Genomic DNA, 24,485 nt, shown 5'->3' on the forward strand with positions numbered 1-24,485 from the left:
GAGTAATCCATAATCTGGGTCACAAAACAAAGTAGTTCCCTCTGATGAGGATTTCAAAGAATGTGCATGAGTATGAAGCATAAATCCCAACTTTCATCTCATGTCACATGTCCGCGGTTAAATATCCTTTCTGAATGGAGGACAACAGGAATGTATGAAACAGCAGGGAGAAAAAAAACATGCAAATTCTCCTATGTCATACAATATGATGTTTAATAGGTAAATACCGGTTTGTGGAGCTGGAATCGCCACATTACTGAAAAACATAAAAATCACTTAAAAACCTTTTAATTATCTTCTCATTCTTTAATTTTTCTTATTGATATAAATCATGTGTGATGAAAATGACCATCAGACCAGAGTACGGTGGCCCAGAGGCGCAAAACACAACAAAATTGCATCAAACACAGGGGTTTTCTAAAATGTTGTGGGGTTTTTTTTCTCTCTAATTTTGTGTTTTCAGAAATGTCATTTCATTTTCTTTTTGTTCGTGTTTTCTGTTTTGGTCATTTGATGAGGTTTTTTGTGAAATCTGTTTTCTAAATGAATGCGTTCCGTGTGTTTTCTGTAATGTCCATGTGATCTAAAATTGTTAAGTTTTCTATTCTTTTAATGTGTTTTGTCAGCTGTGGTTGTGGTTTGCCTGTCAGGACCAACGTAGACCACCAGAGTGAGGGTCCAGACCAACACACCTCTCCTCCTCCATCCCAGCTCCCCCTTCACTTCGCAGTTTGCATTATGTAGATCAGCCGCTCATTGTAATCCACTGTGTCATTTAACTCCTCCCCTCCTGATCCTCTCTCCTCTTGTTGTCCTCTCTGCCACTCCGTCTACTCCTCTCATCCCGTCTGCTTAAAGGTAGGTCTGCTCTTCACTTAAAATAGCACTTGCACTGTAAGTACTATACACTATTGGTATTGATTGAAAGCAATCAATTAAACTGGTGTGATAAACAATACTTGTTTTAATTGGATGTTGAATGGCAGATTGTTTACCGTAATGAATTAATGTGTCATAAAGTGTGTAAATTCAGTTTCCATGCATTGTGGTTTTGTGCGTTGCACTGTTAGATGTTCTTTTTTTGACTGAACTTACAGCCACAAAGATTTCCTAAGTGGTTGATTTTTTCTGAAGAGGAGCTAGGGCATTTGTGACCCTAAATCAACTTATGTCAACATCAGTTTTTGGCTTTATGCAATACTAAATTAACATTATTTGGCCAAATATATGTTACTGTTCTTTTATTAATTTGAAGATTTAAATGTTTATATTGTATATTTTTTGTAAATTTGTAAATTCGATTGTATTGTTATACTGTATACTTAACAGAATTTTTTTTAAATATTTCTTACTGTCCTTTCTGTTTTTATTCTTTATATGTTAAGTGTGTAGTAATACTTTGGATGTACCATGTCCAGTAAATTTTGTTTGAGATAGCATTTAGATTGGGTACAGCCCCAGTTTGTGCCTCTCATGTGTTACCATTACATTCAAGTCACACAGGGAAGCCTCTGATTTTACAAAAACAAATAAAACACTAACTTACTTACTGCTGTACTGAATGTATTTAAAAAATGTTAAGAGTATCTTCTAAGCATCTGGATGTAAAGAATATTCAGTTTCTTCACAATAAAAACAAATCCAAACAAATGTAGTAGCCTGAATATGTCCTTGCTCAATTTGTACATGAATCAAAATTTAAAAAATTGTAATAGATGTTGTTATATACTGATGTTTCTGCATATTTTCATAAAAAAAGAAACACATTATACTATTTTGTGTTTTACATCAAGACATAAGACAGTTAAAACTCTTTTTTTTTGTTCATTATGCAGCAACAGATTACAACAGATTTTTATTTTCTAAAAATTGTAATCTTATTTTCTAAGGAAATATCTTCAGAACAGCAGCAAGTGTTGTTAAACCATCTTTTTGGGATTTTCAAATATTGGCAGGCATTAATTTGGCTTAGCTCTGTGGTCCACATGTAATGGTAATACACGAGGAACACGCTGGGGCTGGATTTGGCCATTCAGTTTCATGGGAGAGTGGTGGTCAGATATCTGCTGTTTTGATGTATTGTGTCAGGCTCTTATGTAAGAGGATGTCTGCTCCACTGATGAGTAAGAAACCACTCTTCATCTATTCATCTAAAACGTCTGCACATCACTGAGCCAGAGGAAAACGTTTTGCTTTTCTACACCACCACCTGTTGTAGGCTATTTATGTAGATTATTTATGTAGATGATGTAATATATTCCAATAACTGCATTAAAGCTTTTCTGACCTCATGCCCTCACCTTAACAAGCTCTGTCATGAATAAACTAAAGGTCTGGATAACTCTGAAAGAAAGGTTTGATGTGATGATCTTCTGTTTGTGCCAATTCTCTTTCTTTCTTTCTTTCTTCTCATTCTTTCTTCACACTTAGTGAAGCTGCTGTGAGACGCTGCAACCATGGCTGCTGTAAGTTGAACTACTTTGCAACACATCAAGAGAAAGCACTTGAGTGTTGCTTTGTCTCTGTTTAAGCCAGTTTGTCAGTGTCTGGCCTCACTTCACTGGTTGGCCCTACGACAAAAACATCAGCTCTTGGAGGTTTGACTGTCAGCGCATGATGCTGTTATTGTGCCAGTAGATGCTGGCCCTGGGATGGACCCTTAAGCTGTTTTTAAGAAGTGGCTTTAGAAGTCCTTTCTGTAATCACGTGAAGCAGATTAACCAGTCCTTCACTGGTGTGAATCGTTACGGGTTAGGGGTTTTCTTTTTATTAAGCTTTTCTTCTTTATACAGATTGGATCTTACCGTATGGTGTCAGAGGAGGAGCAGGCCATGAGGTCTAAGCTGGAGAATTTGACAGTGAAGGATCATGGGCCAGTGTTTGGGCCGTGCCACAAACTGCCTGCACACACTGTGCAAAAGGTAAAAAATGATATTTAACTGGATGCCAGCATATACAGAGTAGTTCAGAATCAGAATATTAGTCCACATTGTAGAGACACTTTTGTCCCTGCAGACAGCAACATTTTGTCTTGAAGTGTTTGTGCTGTTTTTCTTCTTCCGCCAGGCGAAGGATGAGCTGAGTGAGACAGATGAGAGGCGGGCGTCGACGCTGAAGGACCTGCGAGTCATGATGAAGGAGAGAGCAGCGGAGGGAGACGATTTGGCCAAACTGGTGCTGGAGCACTTTGGGGACAAACCGGACTCTCTGATCCTGCGTTTCCTCAGAGCTCGCAAGTTTGAGGTTGTCAGAGCCCACGAGCTCATGAAGGGTTGGTAGTTAGTATACTATTACATTTCTATTGTAGAGTGACAAACTGAGATATCAAAAGTGACTTGTTTGTGGCATCTACATGCTTTGATTCCATTTCTGCAGACATTTTCCAATAGCTTCAGTAATTGAGGGTGAGAACTCTTTTGTGCTCCTGGGTTGCATGAATCCTGCCCATTACTCAGACAGGGAGGCATGTGTTCATTAATTGGGGGCTTTGAGTTGCTTCTGAGTTTCCCTTGACAAAGGCCTCATTTGTGTCCAAATAGGACAGCAAGTTTACTTAACTTGTGAACTCACAGTGTTCTTCTGGGAACTTCACAGCGCATGTGCTGGGGGAGGAGAGGAGATTAAAAGCAGAGTGGTTTGACACTCCTATGAGAAGATCCTTATGACTTGCCTATTGTTCGTGTGTGTGCTTAGGACTCATTGTAAAATTGTATTCATCATTTAATGTTTAAACAACTACTAACTCCAAAATTAATTAATAATTACATAATCCAGAATTACATTGACAGAATTCACTTGGTCAGGGCCAACAGTTTGTTTGGATTCTTTTTTTTTTTTTTTGCTATTGCTGTGAGAACGCGCACACACACACATACACACAGGGTTAATTGGTGCATAGATGCACAGTGGTGTCATTGTGTTTGGCAAATCAGCAACCTGCACTGGACACTCATACCGTACACAAAGGGTTTAGGAACCATTAGTGCCCGATAACAGAATGCAGCTAAACTTTGTGATGTGTGTGTTTGGGGGGTATTCTAGGTTATGTGCGCTTCAGGAAGGAGTATCCCGAGCTGTTTGAGAATCTGACCCCAGAGGCAGTCCGCAGCACCATCGAGGCGGGTTACCCTGTGGTACTGCCCAGCAGGGACAAGTATGGCCACGTAGTCCTGCTCTTCAACATCGAAAACTGGGACCTGGAGGAGATCACGTTCGATGAGGTAACTGTAAAGCAACCTCGCAGAGCACATCTGCAAATGATTCAGAAGTAGTTGTTTGAAATAAGTCTTTGTGTGTCACAGATCTTAAGAGCGTACTGTGTGATCCTGGAGAAGTTGCTGGAGAATGAGGAAACCCAGATCAATGGCTTTGTCCTGATTGAGAATTTCAAAGGCTTCACCATGCAACACGCCTCAGGAATAAAGCCGACTGAGCTCAAGAAGATGGTGGACATGATGCAGGTCAGAACAGACTCTCAAAGGAAAAGCTAAGAATTTCTTGATGTGCAAGTTAAGAACAGTTTGAACCAAATGTGTGTTCTTGTGCAGGACTCTTTCCCTGCGCGTTTCAAGGCGGTCCACGTTACTCACCAGCCCTGGTACTTCACCACCACATACAACGTGGTCAAACCCTTCATGAAGAGCAAGCTGCTGGAGAGGGTATGGATGAAGGGCTATCGACCCCTTTAATCTTAACCCAACATTCAGTTTCGTCCCATTTACATCAGTCATCTCCTCTGAACACTGTTGATAACTTCCCTCAGGTCTTTGTTCACGGCGACGAGATGGACAACTACTTCAAAGAATTCGACGCAGACATCCTGCCAGCAGATTTTGATGGGAAAGCCTCTGTTGCAGACTGCCAGGCTATCGCCACCAAGCTTTTTGGATCTGAAGACACTGCTCTCTGAAAGAACAGCCCCTCCCATTTCAAACCCAAGAGTTATAGTGTCCTTCACCCTAGATGCTTCTTTTGTGATCAGCTCCAGTCTATTTTGAAGCTAGGTTGACATTTTGTATTATTATGGAGGCAGTTCCTATGAGCAAAAAGAAGTATCTAGAGTTAGGAGCAGGGAATGGGTTGCCAATGACTAAATATATGGTGATATAAATAGGAAAGAAAAAAGATGTTTAGCTATTACAGAGAGAATAATTGATGTTTAATGTCTGTTACTTTACAGCACTAACATTCATTGTTACTTAAGGAGCGGAGGGAGAATGAGAAAGTTGATAATGTAAGTCAGTTTGGTTTTTCGCCTTAAAAATGAATTTCACATCATACAGAGCAGCCTTGTGCCTACAATCCTGTCAGTTGAATGAGAACATAAATGTTTCAGTCTCAGGGGTTTGGAAATGTATGAACGGCTAAGCCAGCATTTGATAATTGTTTTAGGAGCCTTCTGATGTAGTGTCATGGAAACAGTTCTTTGTCTCAACAGCCTTGTTTGAGTTGTGACTCTGCCTGATTTACCACAAAGATCCATTCTGCAATTTGCACTGTATTGGAAAATTTTCAATTAAATTGTTTTTTTTTGTGTCTGTCATTTTCTTCTTCTTGTTATTTCACCGGTTTTTAATAAGGCAAGATTAAACCATAAAATCAGGTTTATTTTCAGCTGCTTCATAAATGAGGTTTAAATGGGTCTCACTTAAGTTACCATGGAAACTTACGTATCCCTCCAGACCACTAATGGTGGTGGAAGAAGTACTCAGATAATTCACTTAATTAGCAATACCACCGTGTAGAAATGCTGTTACAAGTCCTACATTGACATTTTTACAAAAAAGTACAAACGTACTAACATCAAATAGCCTATAGTATACTTAAAGTACCAAGTATTGCAGAATGGCCCATTTCAGAATCATGTGTATTGACACACATTGACAGCAGTACATTAGACAGATTATCTGTACAAATAAACAAAAACATTTTGTTTCTCTGCCTCCTCCTTGCGCTCCTAATGGCATTTGCAAGAATCCATAGTACCCAAAGGAAAACAACCAATCAGAGCCGAGCAGCCTCTAACAGTGTCAAACTGGGCCACGGTGATCAAATATGAATCAAGATCCTGTTACAGCATTCCCTTTTTCTCACCTCAAACGTTTTCAGAAAACGGTTTACCGTTTTAGTGGTATTTCATTAATGTGATGTGGTCTTAGTTTGAATATTGGTACTTATATTTATGTAAATGCTCTGAAGAATTCTTCCACAACTGTATGTCACTTGTGCAAACTAAGTAGTTAAAGTTGTATAGTAGAAACAAATTATTATGAGTTTACAATGTGGCTCAACTGTATTAGAAAGTAAAGGTCTGTCTTTTAATCCCATAGCCAAATGTTTTTCACCAGGTTAGCTATAAACCATAAGATATTTTTATTTTACTTTATTATTCACTGAAAGTAAAGAGACAATGAAACATTTTTTCTTTTGAGAAAATAATTTATTTTGGAACACAATAACCGTATTTCCTCACATATTTAGATCACACACACACACACAACTGGTTTTCTTCAACAAAAACACCCAGTGTTCAATATCACTTGAGTACATCATGTTGTGTCACTATGTGTGCCCCATCTTCGTCGCCACGTCCCTTAACAGTCTTAAAACATCAAAATGCTTGTAAACACTAAATTAAAGCCGCATAAGGGTTGCTGTAGCTTAAAACACGGTGGGCTCTCTTCTACTAGGTTGGGTTTATAAGATTTAAAGTTTAAAAAAATCCTTTTAGAAGAACAACACTGAGTAATGTTCATCCCAATCCAATTTTTTGGATTAATTGACAGATGCTTGAAGCCCTGGGGTTTGGTTAAATACACAGGAGCACATTCTCATAAACACAGTAAAACATTTCAGATCCCATACTCCATGAAGAAAATTATCTTAATGTATATGACATATTATGGTCTAACATAATTTGACATTTACAGTCACGTTGAAATGATTAGAGGATCCCTCCTCGTTGGTTATTGCCTTTATTTTTCATACCGGTTCCCTTAAATATTGTAATATACACTATCTCTCTCTTTATTTATTTTTATTATTAAATTTTATATATATATATATATATATATTATATATATATATATATATATATATATATATATATATATATATATATATATATATATATATATATATATATATATATATATATATATATATATATATATATATATATATATATATATATATATCTCTCTCTTTAGGTTTTTCATTGTTAAAGTGAAGACGTTTTGGTATTTGTCAATCAGAGGTGACGACAGTATTCATCTTACTCATTGACGCTCACGCTCTGATGCATTTGCACAAGAAAATAAAACACAAGAAGTCATACAAAATACCCTAAATAATTGACTAGAAAAAAATACATCCAAATAATACATCCAAACCTGCATTTTTGTGCAAAGTTGGGGGAGGCAAAAATCTTAAAACGAACATAAATGGCGCTCACTGCAGAAACTGGGTTTGTGCTGGTGTCATGAATATTCATCAGAACTTTGTTTTACGACCCAGAATAAACTAAACCACAGCTGATTTGGTTGAAATGAGCTCTGTGGACAGAGTGAACCATGAATATAATCTCAGTGCAGATGAATAAGAGGATGCACTTGTAGTTTGGTCTCCCTGACGACAGATGGCAGCAGTGAACAGTGATTTGTGTTTTGAACAATGGAGGAGGACATATATTTTGAGGCAAAAAAGAAGGTGCATTTGGGGATTCACCGACCCGATCTGCCACGATGTCACTGATCCATGTTAAATACAGTTTCATTGTCAATGTCATTATAAAATGTAGCGTTCCTACTTTCAGTTTCAGTAATTAAGTCATGGCGGGTTGCTGACCTACTGCCATGACAATCCCTGCTCTCCACAGTGCATCAAAATGATCGAGTTCCACTCTGTGAGGTGTACAGATTTGCAATGTGGGGAAAAAAGAGAGCACTGGTCTTAGATCGGTGCATGGTATTGGCAGATACCCTGAGTTAAGAGGGATAAAGTTGGATCGGTGAATCCCTATTAGCCAAGCCAGCATTGGCGAGAAACCTAGATTACACAGTATTTGCACTAAAAAAAAAACTCCAATAAAAAGGAGGTTAAATTTAAGCCAATTACATCTCAAAATCCAACAAATCTACATAAACTGTGGACGTGAAATTGCCCTTGAGCCAAAAAACGACCGATTTAATTAGTGGTGGTTGGTGACTGGCTACTATATAACCCATATTTCCCAGGTGAAGAATGAACTTTAATGCTCAGGATAATTATATGTCATAATGTTGCGACTAACAGACACAAAGATAAATATAAATGGTCCTGACCTGCCAAACTTCCTGCAACAAATGCTACTACTTGCAAATACTATCAAACCCAGATCTTTTAAAACACAAACAACCTAAACAAAATGTGCTGTTGTCAATCACTGCGTACCCCTTTGTCATCTAAAACCATCCATCTGTCTCATCACAGTGTTAAGATTACTTGGCTGGACTTTGCCTTGGAAGAAGCTTCCTAAGCCCTTACAAGGTGTGCAACAAGTTCTCAATTAGATTCAGGTTTTGAAAAGTCCACAGGTCCCATTATTGCAGTATAACTTCATCAAGACACATTTCAGATAGATTCCAACGCTCAGCTCAGTCAAGAAAATAAGCTATCAATGCAGTATTTGCAACACAAATATTCCCTTGAATTAAAATATTGCTTATTTCTTGCATGCAGTGTTCTCCATCTAATTATACAGTATAACAATCACCAGTATGATTACTCAAAGTACAAACAATCCTCTATAAACATTTGGTTTAGCATTGTTATCCCTCAGCTCTCCTTACTCATCACACCTCACAGCTTAGATTACAGGAGAATATCTGCTGAACTTTCCCTAGGCAAATTAGAGGACACCACAGAATCATCTGCCGGAAAACACAAAAGTGTACCAACATGTTTGAACCAAGTCAAGTGTTTAGAGGGTGGAGTGCTAGCGTCTGTGTAGTAAGAGAAGGATATCAGCCTTGGCTGGACCTGCAGCTGTTCAAAGGCAGAAGAAAGAGTAAGAGGGCTCAAAGACAACAGACAACACAGGGAACATATGAGTCATCTAACTTTTCGTTATCATCATCGCTCTTTTCAGTTCTTCCTCTCATTCACAAGGAGAGCTAAACCATGAATAATCTCCATAACTGCGCTTTGACTAATGAGGGTGAAAAAAAAAAAAAAATTCAGAAAAAAAAAAAAAAAGAATTGTGTCATAAAGTGCATTGAATCAAAGTGATAAAATGCGACCGTGGGAATGTGCACGGATCCCCTCTGGGGTTAATCCCTGGTCACGTCTGGTAAGCACTGAACACTTTCAATTCAAGTGCCAAAAACAAGTGTCAAGAGGATGTTATGAGCTGGAAATAATGTGTTGAATCCCACCATTATACTTGCATTTTCTACTGTACATTTTCTACCAACACGAACAGAGAATTTGGATCACACCTACCAAACACAAAAGACCACATGCTCTGTCACGGGTCTTTAACTCTCGGTCTACACAGGCACACACAGACATACACACCACATCGGTGTTAAATACATACAAACAAACATACATACATACATACATACATACTACAAAGATGCTGTGTTGGTTAAGACAGCAGACTAGGCTATATGGCCTTGGCGGTGATAAGCAGTGAGCTTCTTACAGGTGCGGTAAATGGGCACCGACTGCAGCACAGTCCTTGATTACTGTAATAGGAGGCTTCTCATGTGCTCTTGTTTTTCACTGGACTACTCTAGAGTGGTGCTCTCATTTTACTTTTTAATGCCAGTTTGACTTCATCTCTCCTCATATTTAGTCAATGCCTCCATTAGCCAAGGATCGTTGTTGAGTACATGAAGAGAAACAAAATGTTCCTGCTCTGAATTCAAAGTCTTCGCAACGGAAAAAAAAAGAGCACAAAGGCAGTTGTTTTTTGTTCCTTTACATAACGTAAGGTGATTGCGATTACAAAGGGGAGACATGTTTGACCGGGATGTGGGTCGGGAGCGGTGAGTAGCACCAGAGGAGAAGGCAGAGAAGAGAGAGCAGTTTAAGGTTTAGTTTAGGCGTCTCCTCAGTGCTGGGGCATTGGTGTTGGAGAGGGTGAGAAGGTAGGGGGAGAGAGAGAGAGAGTGCGAGAGAGAAAACGGTCAGAGGTTTACGCTTTTTCCTCTGCGCAGGAGCTCTCACTCAGGTGGCCACTTTGGCACGGCGGCTTTTGTTTCTCCCACTGGCACATGGCGTTGGCGTAGCCCACAATCACTTTGTCCATCCAGGTGAGGGGCTGGGGGAATAGCACTGCGCCCTCGAAGAAGCCCAGGTGGCCTCCGTGTAGCGTCAGGGAAAAGATCACATTCGGCTTCTTTGCTGGAGGATGATACAGCACACAGGAATTAGGCTTCTGTACTCTGCACAGTGTGTAATCATCAGTATCATAAAACCAAAACGTATCCACATATGGGCTTGCCAGGGATCGTTTTCTGCCTGCTACAGATAGCGTAGGTGTGTAGCTCAGGCTGTCACACAGCTTTTTTGCTTGCGTGGTTGCTGCAATACAGCCAAAAGTATGTGGACACACCTGTCCATGCCTTGTGTACAAAACAAGGTCCCTAAAGAAATGATCTTTTCAAGAGTTTTGTAGAACTTGATTGGTTTGCAGAGAGCTCGGACCCTCAACCCCATCAAAGTTGTTTAGGGTGAACGCTCTTGTGGCTGAATGGGAGCAAATCCCTGCAACCAAAATGTGTGGAGAGCTTCACAGAAGAATGGAGGCTGTTATAGCAGTGAGTTAATGACGCAACAAAATTAAATGCTACACACACCCACCAGGTTTCAAAACTCTCCTTTAGACACTTAAGAGTATGGGTGAGGACTGACACTACAACTGTGTTTTTCTACAGTCTATGAATATGGCAAAATGAAGTAAATTCACTCATACTGATATCATTTCATTCACAATAAATAAACCCTGAACTCAAAGTAGGGCACCTCCACAACGCAGACAAACCCTTAATCTCTTTCTGATTGGCATATGAACCTATGCAGAGTGCTGCAGCTGTGGACAACCAGGCATAGTGGTCTCCTGAAAACTATTGGCCTGGATCTCTTTATTCTCCTGCTCTTATCTGGGTTAGTGGGGTAGCCTGATGCGGTTGACTTGTGAGTAAGATCCCACGGGGCTTTCACCACTGTGCGCTATTCATGACAGCTGCTGGGACAAGTGAGTGCTCGTTCAGACCCAGAGCCACCGCCTCACCAGGCGCTGAGTGACAGGTGGGAACAGTCTGGAGAACAGCTCGTAAAAATAGGAAGAAGAAGGCAAACTAAATTATTGTTTCAAGCTTTTACTTTGTTTTACTGTATACAACCTGTTGCCTCCTTTCCAGGTGCAGCATTCATACTAATTAAACGTTATCCAACATCGTAACATTGCCACATTCAGTACATAAACGCAATAAAGAAAACCAGGGGTGTCTATACCTTGTATTAGCATTTTAGACCAAATGCAACACTTTCACAGCCACAGAACTGCCTTAATATTAAGATGTAAACTCTTATCAAACACATTTAATCCAAGGTAATTACAGAACTAACACAAGCGAGTGTGTATTTCTGTTGAGTCCCTCCCTGGTAGTTATGCGTATGAGTCACTGTATCGCATTTTAGGGCAAAGGGCAGCTGATCCTCATTTCAGTAAGTGTTGCTCTCTAGAGACACATGTAGGATAGAGCACGAGCACACACACACACACAAATATAGCACAGGCTGAAAAGAAGGAAAGAGTAGCTTGCCTCTTCTTGTTCGTAAAATGAGGTTCATCTGCTTCCCCAGATAAAAATCTGTCAAGACGTTAAACTCACTTCAAACTAGAGCTGGGAAAAATATCAATATTATATCGATATCGTGATATGAGAGTAGATATCGTCTTAGATTTTGGATGTCGTAATATCGTACTATGGCATGAGTGTTGTCTTTTACTGGTTTTAAAGGCTGCGTTACAGTAAAGTGATGTCATTTTCTGAACTTACCAGACTGTTGTAACTGTTCTATAATTTGACTTTACCCACTTAGTCATTATATCCACATTACTGATGATTATTTATCAAAAATCTCATTGTGTAAATATTTTGTGAAAGCACCAATAGTCAACACTACAATATCGTTATCGAGGTATTTGGTCAAAAATATCGTGATATTTGATTTTCTCCATAATCGCCCAGCCCTACTTCAAACACATAGGTAGAGGGACACTCAGCTATATGTGTGAGTGAGTGTATAGCTGCTCGAACACCAAAAGACTTTAGACTAATACTTCTTGACCTATGTGCCACACCCTGTTCTGTTCAAGCCAAACTCATCAGAGGTCCTTCTGGGTTTGCAGACATGTTTTCTGAGAAGCATGGGGTGTTTAATGTAGCCAATAGTTAGACAGGACAAGCCTGTTGTATTTAAAAACCTGTTGACTCAAAAGAGGATCAACTTGCATGTTCTTGCTAAGGTGAACATAGCTGTTAAATAGCTGTTTAACACTATGGTTTAGCGTTTCTGCTGTTGCTGTGCGGTGTACGGTTAGTTACCTGCTAGTGTGCGAGGGATGGTGAGCAGTGATTCGTGAACCAGAGGGTCATCTGCAGAGTTCACTAGCAGCAGTGGCACGTTTACCTGGAACATAAACATGGAAAATCCACACATCACACAAACAGACCAAAAAGAGAAACATAACATGAGATGATGTGAGGTGTACACGAAAGCAGTTCTTACATTGTGAATATAATGTACACAGCTCTCCTTCTCATAGTACTCTTTGAGAGAGCTGTGGCCGTGGAATTTTCTGTTCAAACCCCAAAAACAAGAAGTGTCATTAAATAATCCCATTCAACAAATACATCACAGATATTTCATATTTTCACAATTGGCAAGCGATCTCAAATTATTGGTTTCCTAACATACCTCATGATGTTGTCGTCGATCTGCATGAGAGATGTCGCTGTGTACAGCGGACCAAGATCTAGATCTATCATTTTAACTGGGTTTCCCCCAAACAGACTGTGCCTGTAACATGCAAACAAAGTACATTGGTAGGTACACAAACATTATTCATAAAACATGTTGAAATCACTGACTGCTCAGTGTCCCCTTGATTTAGAAAAGACTGCAATAGCCTTCAGCAATATCTCCAAACAATATAACAGTATTGGTGCCATTCATAACTAAAACAGGCAAAGCTAAAAAGAACAAAAAAAAACTATTAAAGATGGTGTTCCCTGAATACTTAACCTGAACAGTAAACCATAATACATTAACAGAATAATATTTTGGTATTTGTTCTCCTTTGCTCTCCCCAAAAAGTCAGACTACCCTCCCTTCAGTAAAAAGAAAAAAAATATGTAACCCTCTACCCTTTTTGACCCACTTCCTCCCTCATGATTTCCATACAGTCCCTTACTTTTAAGTGTAACCTACTAAATCTAAACCATATTCTCTTCGAGCAGAAAAAAAAAATTACTGTCTCAACCTGCACATATGTTTCATTTAACTGATCTGCCTTGCTACAGCAATGAACAACTGTAGCATAAACTAAGATACATGTACAGCATGTGCAGGACCAACAGTGATACCTGTGTGAGAGGATGATTTTCTTCATGTTGTCAGCCATGAGAAAGTTATAGAAGCGTCTGAACTGGTCCCACTGTAGGAATGTTTCCTGTGCCCTGAGAAATAAAGACAAACACACAGGAAGTTAGCTTTGTGCAGCCTGTCTGCATTCCAAACAACACACTAAATGTCCTGTGTAATCCGCTGTACAAAGAGTCACGCTGGTGGAGAGTAGCAATGGTCAGGCATTAACATGCAGCTCACTGACAGAGACAGGCTAAAGCAACACAACAACTGAAGATATTTAACATATAACTGACCATTAAATAGAAGTTTTTTTCTTTTTCTTTCTGGCATTTAAACACCATTTGAGGCTAAATACATAAATAAAAATAATCAAAAGTATGTTTGTTAGTCACATATTATTTGTGGAAAAGAGGGATAGCTACAGTTCTAAAGGAATGCTGACACAAGGGCCAGCTTAGACACTGTTTGGACACTGATTTGAAAACAGAAAAAAAAAGAAGAAGAAAAAAAAAGGGGGAAAAAAACTGAAAATCCAATTTCTCAAAAGGCCAGTTTATAGCACACACCCTTCCGCACTGCATTCATCCAAATGTTAACAGACCCAGCCTGTCATGTCTGCCAAGAGACGCTGGCTGCATTTAAAAAACACAGAAGGTGTGGCTCATTCTAACATGCACACAGGCTACAGAGTCTGCTCTAACACCCACATGCACTAGTGGTTTAAAAAAACACCACTATCATCGTAATACATTTGTTCCTTTATTCTGGACATGTTGGCAGTGAAAGGGATTTACTGTAGGCAAAGTCTCTCTTCAAAATGACAACTTAAGCAAAACTATCTATCTATCTATCTAACTTGCTATCTATCAACTAAGATTAAAATACTAAACTGAATAGCTGAAGGTTTAAACAGCTGCCGAGAGATGCTTTACAGACTTGTGACTATACGTGTGATTATATTATGCAAACACTAATCATTTTGTGGCATTATGCTAAGCTTCATTCACATTTAGAAATGTGTGCACATCAAGTGATAGTGTAATAAAAGGGGCTCTGATTATGCAATGCTTTTTTAATTAAAAGATGAGAGGACAACAACCCACCTGAGAGCGCTGTACCCCTGACAAACGCTGACACAACACAGCACTCGCTCCTGGTTCAGGCTGTTCTCGCCCAGGAACTTGCATACGATGTTTCCACCTAGACTGAAGCCCACCACCATCAGTTGGGTCTGAGGATACGTCCGCTTAATGTAGCCGACCATGGCTGCAAACTCCCATGTGCACCCTGTGAGGTAAACAGTACAGTTACCAATCAATACCTAACACCTCTGCTGGACGCAGCGTTTTTTCTATGCTCAGCAGTTCCAGCTGAAGGTGCCTTTAGTTCAGAGCATTACATTTGTGACTCTATCGACCTTTAAAGTAATGGCAGCAGGTCTGAAATCTTATTATCTCTAATTCTGGGAGCTTTAGGTTCACCCACCAGTTCATATTGCCTTTTACCTTGAAATGAGTTTGTACAGGGATTTCTTCTAAATAAAGGCAAATTGTAAAATGCCATTAACTAAACCAGATTACATCAAAATGAAGTGGATGTGCCACAAAAGGATATAATCTTTTAAAACTGCTTTGAACTAATATTCAGCTGTATTCACTGCTATGAGAATGGCTTTTGACCAGAGCTTCTTAAGCCTCAGACAATTAAATGAGAGCACCAGACTGAGCCAAAAAGTTTGATGCAGTACTCCCGATAATTTGACAAAATCAAATTCTTTCCCCCCCCCCCATTTAGAAAATAGGTTATCATTCCTAGATAGTCCCAATTATGAAAATGTGATTCTTAAGCCCCTGACACACCAACCCGACAGCCAGCGTTGGCAGAAAAGGCAGTCAGAATGATCATTCGGCTCCCCGAGGTCCAAAAAGTGCCTCAGAACTAGAGCTGGGCGATATGGCAAAAATCAAATATCACAATATTTTTGACAAAATACCTCAATGTCGATATTGTGGCGATATTGTAGTGTGTAGTGGGACTATTGATGCTTTCACAAAATATTAAAACATTAATTAACATTTTTGATAAATAAATCACCGTGGATATAATGACTAAGTGGGTAAAGGCACAATGACATCACTTTACTGTAATGCAGCCTCTAAAACCAGGAAAAGACCACTTGTGTCATATCAGGATATTACGATATCCAAAATTGAAGACAATATGTAGTCTCATATATTGATGTTGATATAATACCAATATATTTCCCAGCCCTACTCAGAACACACTGAAGCGACGCCGACTTGAGTGTACGTTCTGCGCGTGCGCGAGACGTAATACGTCTCCATAACCGCAGGCGCCGTTATCTGTATTTTCACCCAAAAAATGAAAACAGGCAGCTGATTGGATGAACGTATCACGTGGGTCTGGCTGCTCCCAGATTTTTCAACAAGGCACAATGGCGACTTCCTTCGGAATACGATTTCATGTTTTACGAAGAGAGTTCTCCGAAACATGTTTCTGAAAACATTTTAAGCAAGAAATAGGCCATGCTGTTGCTGAAAAAACTCGACAAAGGTCAGTTTAAAAGATTTTCGTCAGATTTTGAGAGGCTTAGTCACGCTCGTCATTTCCGGGTTAGCCCTCCACCAATCAGATTGGTCATTGAGTCCGACTGCCCGCCCTCCGACCCAGCAAGTCAGTCAGATCGGCCAAAATGAAGGCTGACAGCTCCTCCAACAGACAACGGCACGGAACACACCAAACAGCCTTGAGTCACCGACCTCGCCAGACTGTCTGACGGCAGATTATCGGGTTGGTGCGTCAGCGCCATTAGGTGACAGGAGAGTAAAACTGAAGACAGCTCTTCGGCCTTACCGTAGGTAAACATGCGTGGAGAGGTAAGCTCGATGTTGGGAAGAGCTCCCAGGTGGTTCAGCACAGCACAGCGGTAACCGTCCTTCTGGGCGTAATCCACAAAGGTTCGGATGTAATGCTTCTCACTGTGGTTACCAATACCAGGGCATATCACCATGGTGATGTCATCTGGTGAAACAGGCAGATGGATCGAAGGGATATTAGCCAGTGAGAAATATGTAAGCAGAGAGTAGGTTAGTCTCCTAAACAGCACATTATTAGATTTCAAAAAGCAAGGCAAAGAACTGCAGCTGATGCAAAATAAAGGATAAGGCTTTGTCTGTAATTTATAGCTTTAGAAAAGCAGAAAGGAAATAGTAACGCTACTTATTTGGGAATCAATGTCGTGTGAGTCTTAAGCTTTCATAGAGGACCACAAGATCATAGCTGAGGTGGTGGGGTTCAAGGTTCAGCTGAGGCATTCAAAGAAAGGAATCCATCTTTAAAACTGTCCTCACACAGCTGCATTACAAACAGTTATGGCCCATTTAAAGATTAATGGCTTAAGACTGAGTAATTTGTATTATCATAAGCTGAACTGGTAAACTTATAGTAAAGATGGACATAATGCCAGTATTTTTCATCAGTTGGTTTTTCATATATCTTGAGTCATGTTTATTTATATAGCTCAAGTCCCATGGTCTGTCAATGGGTCTCGAACTGGATAAAAAATAAATAAATAAATACATACATACATACATACATACAACAAAATGGGAGAACTCTCAGAAAGATTAGCAGAGGACTGATCCCTCCTCCAGGGCGGACAGACACTTAATAGGTGTCACATGAACAGACTACACAAAACTAGCAGTAGTAGAATTGCAATATAACTAAACAGAATTACAATATACAACTAAGAACTACAACATATACGATATATCTATGTTTGGCATGGCAGTGAAGAGCTACTTAGCCATCATCTAATAAGTATCGTCCAAATAGCAGCAACCAACAAAAACAAATTGTTGGTAAAGAAAAAGTAGAGCCTGATCAAATGTGTCACCTCCTGTTCGATGGTCCCCCTGTGGCTCAAAGAGGTCAAAGGTCGCAGTGGCCCCGTCCTGCATGGGTAAGTACTTCCTGACTCCACTGGGGTGAGGTGAGTTCACCCGGCCAAGTTTACCATACAGTGCCGTTTGGAGGTGGCCGCTTTTACCCCACAGTAAGGGAGGAATGTACCTGGAAAACATTACCACATTGTTATCCTGAGCAGATATATTTGCATTGGTGGTTTATGACACAGGCATGAACATTCTGGCACATACATTGCATACAAAGTCACATGCCTCTTGCAACTTTTGAAAGATTGCTCCATGCTCCTAACAGACATCAATGTTTAACGTTGGTCTGTTGCTATGTTTGGATAAGTTATGCCAAGCTTGTGCACTTGAATTCCAGTTACACCTTTGTAGGGGTTAGCTGTAGGAGTCAAGTCTTTGGATTACATAATATTTCTTTGAAATATTGAGCCTTATACTGTGCCTTATAATGAATCACCATTTTATATACACACACTGAGACCAAAATAATGTCACTAACTTGACAGGAAAACCCCCTTTATTTTTTCTTAGGTGCCGTTTTTTTCCGTTGGCTATCTTATCATGTAAAGGAAAGCCAAGTCAATGCAATATTGTAATCATTACTAAATCAGAGTTATAGGGATAACAGCCAAAACAACCATTTGTTTGCTTTTCATGTAATGTGGCAGTCATGAAAAGGTGATAAATGAATGCTCAGTTCATGTGACACTGTCATTCAGTATTGACATAAGCTATTCAACGGGGAATTTAGGAACATTGTAGTTCACAGGTTCAGTTAAAGACAAACTAGACTCCATTTATAAACACACCCTTTTAACAGTACAAACCCAACTTGTTGATTGTGTCAAATAGGTGAACGCCTTTTTCTTCCTTTTCTTATATAATATAACATCATATCCGAAATCTTGGTAGACTTGCTAAAAATGAGGTGAAGAGTGGGCCATCTTGGAGTCGATGGGAATGAGAAACAAGATCAGCATAACTGTGAACTAAAGCACAGGCGCCACATGGACACTAGTTGTGTATAGAGTACATAGACCAAACACATAGACAGTAAGTAGCAGCAGAGGGCAAAGGGTTTAATTACATCAGTAGTTACACAAGTCCCCAACCTTGAGTTGCCTCCTCCCTTACTGTGCCTCCCAGCAATTACTGCACCTAGGAGGGGTGTCAATCAAAAGGCAGTACTACTTCCATTAGGCGACAAGTTGATGTAACCACTTCCAGTACGTACTGTAAGTTAAAGCTTAACCACAGTTTTCTAGAAGGTACTCTGAAGGCTTAATCTATGACTACAAGTAAAGGATAACCCCTCGATTTAATATGGATAGGAGGATAAGCACACTGCCAGGTTAGTGGAGTTCATCCATAGGTAACAGACAACTTTAAACCCAAATAGCTTTTTTTATCCCCCCCCCACCCAATCAATACAGTTTGACAATCCCTATTAATAAATCTAATTAAATACTTTTAAAAACTATTCAACTTATGTGATTAAAAAAAATAAAGTGGCCGCAGGTGAGCCTTCGGTTTGAATTTATCTTAGAGTCTATTTTTTTAAGTGGTAAACACAGTGATGTGTGCTGTTGTTCCTCAAAGCTATTAGGTAACGGGAAAGGAAACAGATGCGTCAGTGTGGTTTGATGAAGCAAAGATCTTAAGTCCAGATCAAAGTCCAGAAGTAAAGTCACAGGCCTTTGGTACTAGCAAGCGGGGAAACACCAAACACTAGGATTAAAAATAAATAAAGACTAAATGGCTTGTACTGACAAATTGTTTAAAAAAAAAAAAAAGAAATCCACCAATCTTAATTTCTCTTATTTATCTTTTAATTTTGCCTCACATTATTGTTAGGCTCTATTCAACTATGATTCTGCCTATGTTTTGCCTGGGGGCAAAAATAAGTTCCTGTAGATAAAAAAAAGAAAGTCAGAGTGACCAGATAACCATCTAACACCCAGACGCATTTAAAAAAACAAATTGTTAAGTATTGTCCCAAACACAGCCGAACAAAATTGCTGTTGACTCTTTCCATTGTGCAATTGATCTCGGTTATACAACACAGCAGGATTACAAACGTGACTTCTCAACAACACCGATGATGCCGACGGGTTCCAGGAATTAAAATATCTCAGTTCAACTACACACCGGGGAATACATTTCTGTGAGCAAAATATGCCTGTTCACAAGGGAATGATAACAAGCCAGGCACAAAAGTAAACATCAGTCACTGCAGCTGAAAGGCAAAGTGCTCAGTAACAATCGGTTATATAAGCAGACACTCGCGATGAAGGCTTAAAGAGAGCCACCACAGAGTACAACACCAGTAGAACCAAGGACTGATAGTTGACATCAGAGTTGCCCTAAGTGGGAGACATGCATCGTCATATATGCAAATGTGTATGAGTCAATATTCGTAATGAAAGTTTTACCCCTTAAAATACAGCCTGGTGTTTAATTCATGCCAGAGCTGACAGTACAGCCAGATATCTCTGGTACAGACACACCCAGGTCTGGGTCAACACTGATGACAGATGGGACCACCGCCAGACAAACTGCTATCTTCACTCACAGCCCCAGGTGGCCGAAAAAGCAGTGTCATTTCCATGGAAACACAGAGAGCTGAGAATGCAACTCACTCTTTGGTCAGCTGAGGACAGGACTTGAGAAGGAAGCGGTTGAGGGGCGTGTCCTGGTAGGTGAGGTCCGGGGGAGCAGTGGGGCTCTTGAGGTTCAAGCAGCGGACGATGATGTAGAGGACCGTGGCCACCGCCGCCAGCTTCATGCCGTCGAACATTGCCGGCAGCTCTGGAGAGATGGTGCTCACGTCTGACTCGTGGGGGGGTCATGATTATTCTGAAAAACAACAACAGTGGCCCAAACTTGTTTCAGTGCTTTCCCTTATGAAACACAAAACATAGTTTAATAGTAAATAAATTAACAAATACACAGCCAATAAATTAAGAAATGCATTTTCAAAACAAAGTTGTACTGTCTTTTAATGATTTAAATATGAATGAATAAAAAGCATACATGACTTGTACAAAATAACACAATTATTTTCTGGGGTGATTAAATCAGAGATGGGATAAAGCACAGACATGAAAAAGAGACATATCTCTTGATGTCTGACTGACCTAAATATTCCTCTTGGTGCCCGAGGCGCTGCAGCGACAGATCTGTGGGAATAGAGAGTAAGACCAACTCAGTAAGATAATAAAGCACGGTCACTTATTTAATACACTCTAATTACAGCTTACGAAGTGCCAACAGGAAGTCTCGCTACATAGAAAAGAGAGGTGCTGACACTACTTTAAATAAATCCTTGCAGATACACTGCACACATTGCTTCTATAGCAAAGCACTGATACAGTTGTATCCTTAACACTTTTACTTAAAAATTGCATATTTTCAAAGCATTAAACAAAATCATCTGAGCTGTGAAATTACAGTTTTACTGGGACTGTAAAGAGTATAGAAAGGTCTCCTTTAACAAAAAGTTGTGGTACAGGATTTTCAATAATAGATGGCAGTGTTACCATTGTTATGATCAAGTAGTCACATAAAATTGCCATAAAAAGAAAGTGAGCTGTGTTGTCACCATTGGTACAGATAAATGATACATTACGCAAGAATGAAATAAAAAAGCTGAAAATGTATTTAATACTCACATTTTATGCTTAAGTTAGCCTCCAATAACAATTTCAAAAGTATGTTGTCAAACCTAAAGACAAACAAATTGAAAACACAATTAGCCCTTCATTATAGTAATTGATCAGTATTATTTTCCATTTTCCCATAATTATGTTGAAAGTCTCATATGAATGCCTCAACTCCTCACCAACATCCTGTTCAGTGTCTCCTTATTCCAGTGTCTTGTCACAAACGGACTCTACATAAGATGCACCAGAAAACAGATGTCAGAGTAATTTAATTTAGTGCTCAAATGATTAGTCAATTAATGGATATTGATATTGGATTGATCTTCAGCCTTTTATCAAGTAAAAACACCAGTGAAACCATGAGAGCCAGTATATTTATCTTCCCACATGTTCTTATTACTATAAAGCAATTAAGTGTATGCAGTTTTATTCGACCAAACCTGTAAATAATAATAATAATAATAATAATAATAACACATGTGCTGTTAATTATCAGTAATTCATATCAGAAACATGTTTTTTTATTCATGGAGTGGTGTGTTGCCATAGAGGGGGGAGTTACCACCACTGCTCTATTATAAAATTTGAATTAATGATTATCACCTACAAAATAGCTGTAGCCTCAGTCTTTTAGAAGTAATGGATTTAAACACCACTAGGGCTGCACAATATATTGTTTTGTTTTTTTAAATCGTTATCGCAATATCAACTTGCGCAATAAACACATTCTGAAAGGCTGCCCCATATTGCCAAAGACACTTAGAGATTATTTTTGTGTTGAAATAAGATATCAGTAGAAAACTGCACTTTATGATGTAATTATTTAGTGGTGCCTTTTATGTTCAATTCAATGATGTTGGAAATGATTTTGCTCAACAAGCCATTTATTGTGTTTTAGAAGAATACTGAAAGCAGCAGAACTGAGTACACTCTCATATCTATTTATTCATCACAAATAATATAGTTATCGCGATATTCAACAACGTTATCGAATATCGCATATTTTTCTCATATCATGCAGCCCTAAACACCAGCTGTGTAAACACAAATCAGCTTCAAACAAACATGGTGCCAAAATTATGCCCAGCTGCTTAAAATTAGCTTCATTAAATCCACACAGCTAATCTCATCCACTGTAAACAAATCCAGTGAGTACCAGAAATACCTGGAAGTTGTGTCTGGCTAATGCCAAGAGAAGTGCGTTTATTCCTGTATAAGCCACGCTGTGTCACTAAATAAACATTCAATTTGGCATCAGAGCAGCTGCTAACATTAGCTCTTCCTTCTTTGTCACGACTGACAACAAGCCAAAGAGGACTTTACAGACACCAGGGCACAAATACTTCCGTTAGTTACCGTTAGTTAGCTAACATAGCGAGAAAATAGTTATAAATAGCCGAATTCCTGGACGTAAAAAAAGGAAGTTATCCTGTTCGTCTGTGTCTATGTCTGTGTGAGAGCAGGCCAACAATCCCCGCCGCATCTGGACTAGAAAATGAAAATCCTGTCGCCTTTTAGACGAGTTTGCTGCTGGTCATCCTGAATATTTAGCTAGCGCAGTAACGTTAAATTCACATTAAAGCAATATAGACGAAAATCAGCACCGTTAGACCTGTGTCCTTCTTAATCCTAGTGTCACGGATCAAGAAAGAGTTATTATGTTATTAAGCAGAGTAGGAGTGTTGTATATCTAGCTAGTTCATATTTCTGCCGTCAAGTATCTATCGTTAATGTAGCCGCATCATTTAAGCAGCGACACACTGACCGCACACAACACACAGTACGCACACAGCAGCATCTTTAGCTCACTTACCTCGGGTTAACAAGAAATTAATGAACTCCTTGCTGCTCAGACGCGAATGGTCTTATTTATATTCGTGGCCTGTCTTTTGTTGGTTGTGTGCCTCTGATAAACCATAGCTGCTGGATGTGTAGCTATTAACGTTACGCCCTCTGTTAGCTAGCCACATTAGCTCAACGCAGCACCGACTATGGATTTCATTTCCTGGAAGAATCTTGAAATTTGCATACCGGGTCTGTCATTGGTTAAAAGAGGCGATGAGCTCACTTTCCACGCCCCCTAATACTGTATATTTTTATTATACTATATGTTTACCTTTTTATGACAGTGTTCTAGAGATTTTTTTACCGCAGGTCTCACACCTTTTTAACTAAATCCTTTCCTCAAGTGACAGGAACGTGAGCTGAAACTAGCATGTAGTTATGATTTATTGGCTCGCCAGATACTTTTCGGTTATGATTTCTCTATCAGCAAATACAACTAACGTTTAATTTTTAAACGTTAGGGTATTCATATCCAGATCCACTACGAGGCAAGAGCTTATTACTTAGTATTGCTGTTTAGTTAGATATTTTCTTAACCACAGCTTAGTGACCAATTAAGTTAAACGTGTCCAGTAGTGGAGTCCTACTAGCCTACTACGCATGGTTCTTTTACGTGTTGCATGTTGCAATTACAGTAGAATATCCACCTGATGGCGACAGTTTAACATATGCTTATGAAGCTCTCAACCCCAATGGTCTTCATAACAGTAAAATAAAGTTACACTTTGCGAAAACAGAACAATAATGCAATTTCTAAATTATAAATATAGTAGTATAATAATAGTAATACTAATAATAATAATAGGCTAATAGTGATAAACTGTATTTTTACAGCACTTTTTGTTTTTTACAAAACAATGCAACAGAAAGTGCTTTACAATAGCAGAAAATAGACAGAATAAACAAAAAAACATACGCTCTTTCTTTCTTAACCAAATGAATAGCTTTTTTTTTATAATTGTATAATTTATAACAGTCAAGGTACAATGTGTTTTTACATTTGTCAAAAAAGTATTGACAACTTTGAGATAGAGACAATATGTACAACAAAACATAACAAATAAAGAAAAATAAAGATACTGGGGGTCTCACTAGTCAAGTAGGGAATGTAAGTCCAACAAATAAAAAAGTCTCTAGGCGTTTTCCTTTGTCAGATGTAGCAAACAGCTTAAGCTTATTTTTTCAAGAACTCTAATTTTTTTCCCTTTACAAATGTTCCAGCTTTAATTGACAACCAAAGGAAATAGTGGCCTAAGGACTGGAGCTGGCTGGGTGCTGTAGGCTACCTGCTGTGTTGCTAAATAGTTGGTCAAATTCAGTTTTCCCACGGGGATTAATTCAAAGTAGGCTACCAATTGGATGTTGGGAGTGGGACCT

General features: G+C 39.2%; 2 protein-coding genes across 3 annotated transcripts; one reads left to right on the forward strand and one right to left on the reverse strand.

Annotated features, from left to right (window-relative positions):
- The first annotated feature begins 2,437 nt into the window (after positions 1-2,437).
- Positions 2,438-4,909, forward strand: LOC114558422 (retinaldehyde-binding protein 1). The gene is made up of 7 exons (XM_028582461.1): positions 2,438-2,465; positions 2,793-2,921; positions 3,067-3,271; positions 4,042-4,220; positions 4,302-4,460; positions 4,548-4,658; positions 4,763-4,909. The coding sequence occupies exons 1-7, from the start codon at positions 2,457-2,459 to the stop codon at positions 4,907-4,909; spliced, it is 939 nt and encodes a 312-aa protein (XP_028438262.1). The 5' UTR covers positions 2,438-2,456.
- A 2,292-nt stretch (positions 4,910-7,201) lies between these two features.
- LOC114558809 (monoacylglycerol lipase ABHD2-A) lies at positions 7,202-23,263 on the reverse strand. 2 transcript variants are annotated; one of them, XM_028583056.1, is made up of 13 exons: positions 23,077-23,263; positions 21,443-21,493; positions 21,273-21,325; positions 20,739-20,780; positions 20,241-20,457; positions 17,565-17,740; positions 16,520-16,687; positions 14,749-14,932; positions 13,642-13,734; positions 12,974-13,075; positions 12,785-12,854; positions 12,601-12,685; positions 7,202-10,390 (listed from the first exon to the last, which is right to left on the reverse strand). In XM_028583056.1, exons 5-13 carry the CDS (start codon positions 20,396-20,398, stop codon positions 10,182-10,184), a joined length of 1,245 nt encoding a protein of 414 aa, XP_028438857.1. In that variant the 5' UTR covers positions 20,399-20,457; positions 20,739-20,780; positions 21,273-21,325; positions 21,443-21,493; positions 23,077-23,263; the 3' UTR covers positions 7,202-10,181. The 2 variants fall into 2 exon arrangements, with proteins under 2 accessions (XP_028438857.1, XP_028438866.1); XM_028583065.1 differs by lacking the exon at positions 20,739-20,780.
- Positions 23,264-24,485: the final 1,222 nt, after the last annotated feature.

The sequence above is a fragment of the Perca flavescens genome, chromosome 1 (genome assembly GCF_004354835.1).
Source record: "Perca flavescens isolate YP-PL-M2 chromosome 1, PFLA_1.0, whole genome shotgun sequence".
Lineage (NCBI taxonomy): Eukaryota > Metazoa > Chordata > Actinopteri > Perciformes > Percidae > Perca > Perca flavescens.

Excerpts from the sequence above, each read along its gene's own strand:
- LOC114558422 (XM_028582461.1), top strand. Across the intron at positions 3,272-4,041 it reads AGCCCACGAGCTCATGAAGG|GTTATGTGCGCTTCAGGAAG; the intron begins GTTGGTAGTTAG and ends GGGGTATTCTAG. Across the intron at positions 4,659-4,762 it reads AGAGCAAGCTGCTGGAGAGG|GTCTTTGTTCACGGCGACGA; the intron begins GTATGGATGAAG and ends AACTTCCCTCAG.
- LOC114558809 (XM_028583065.1), bottom strand. The coding sequence starts at position 20,398 with ATGTTCGACGGCATGAAGCTGGCGGCGGTGGCCACGGTCCTCTACATC. Across the intron at positions 14,933-16,519 it reads TCCACGCATGTTTACCTACG|GGTGCACATGGGAGTTTGCA; the intron begins GTAAGGCCGAAG and ends TTTACCTCACAG. Across the intron at positions 10,391-12,600 it reads CATCCCTCGCACACTAGCAG|CAAAGAAGCCGAATGTGATC; the intron begins GTAACTAACCGT and ends ATCATCCTCCAG.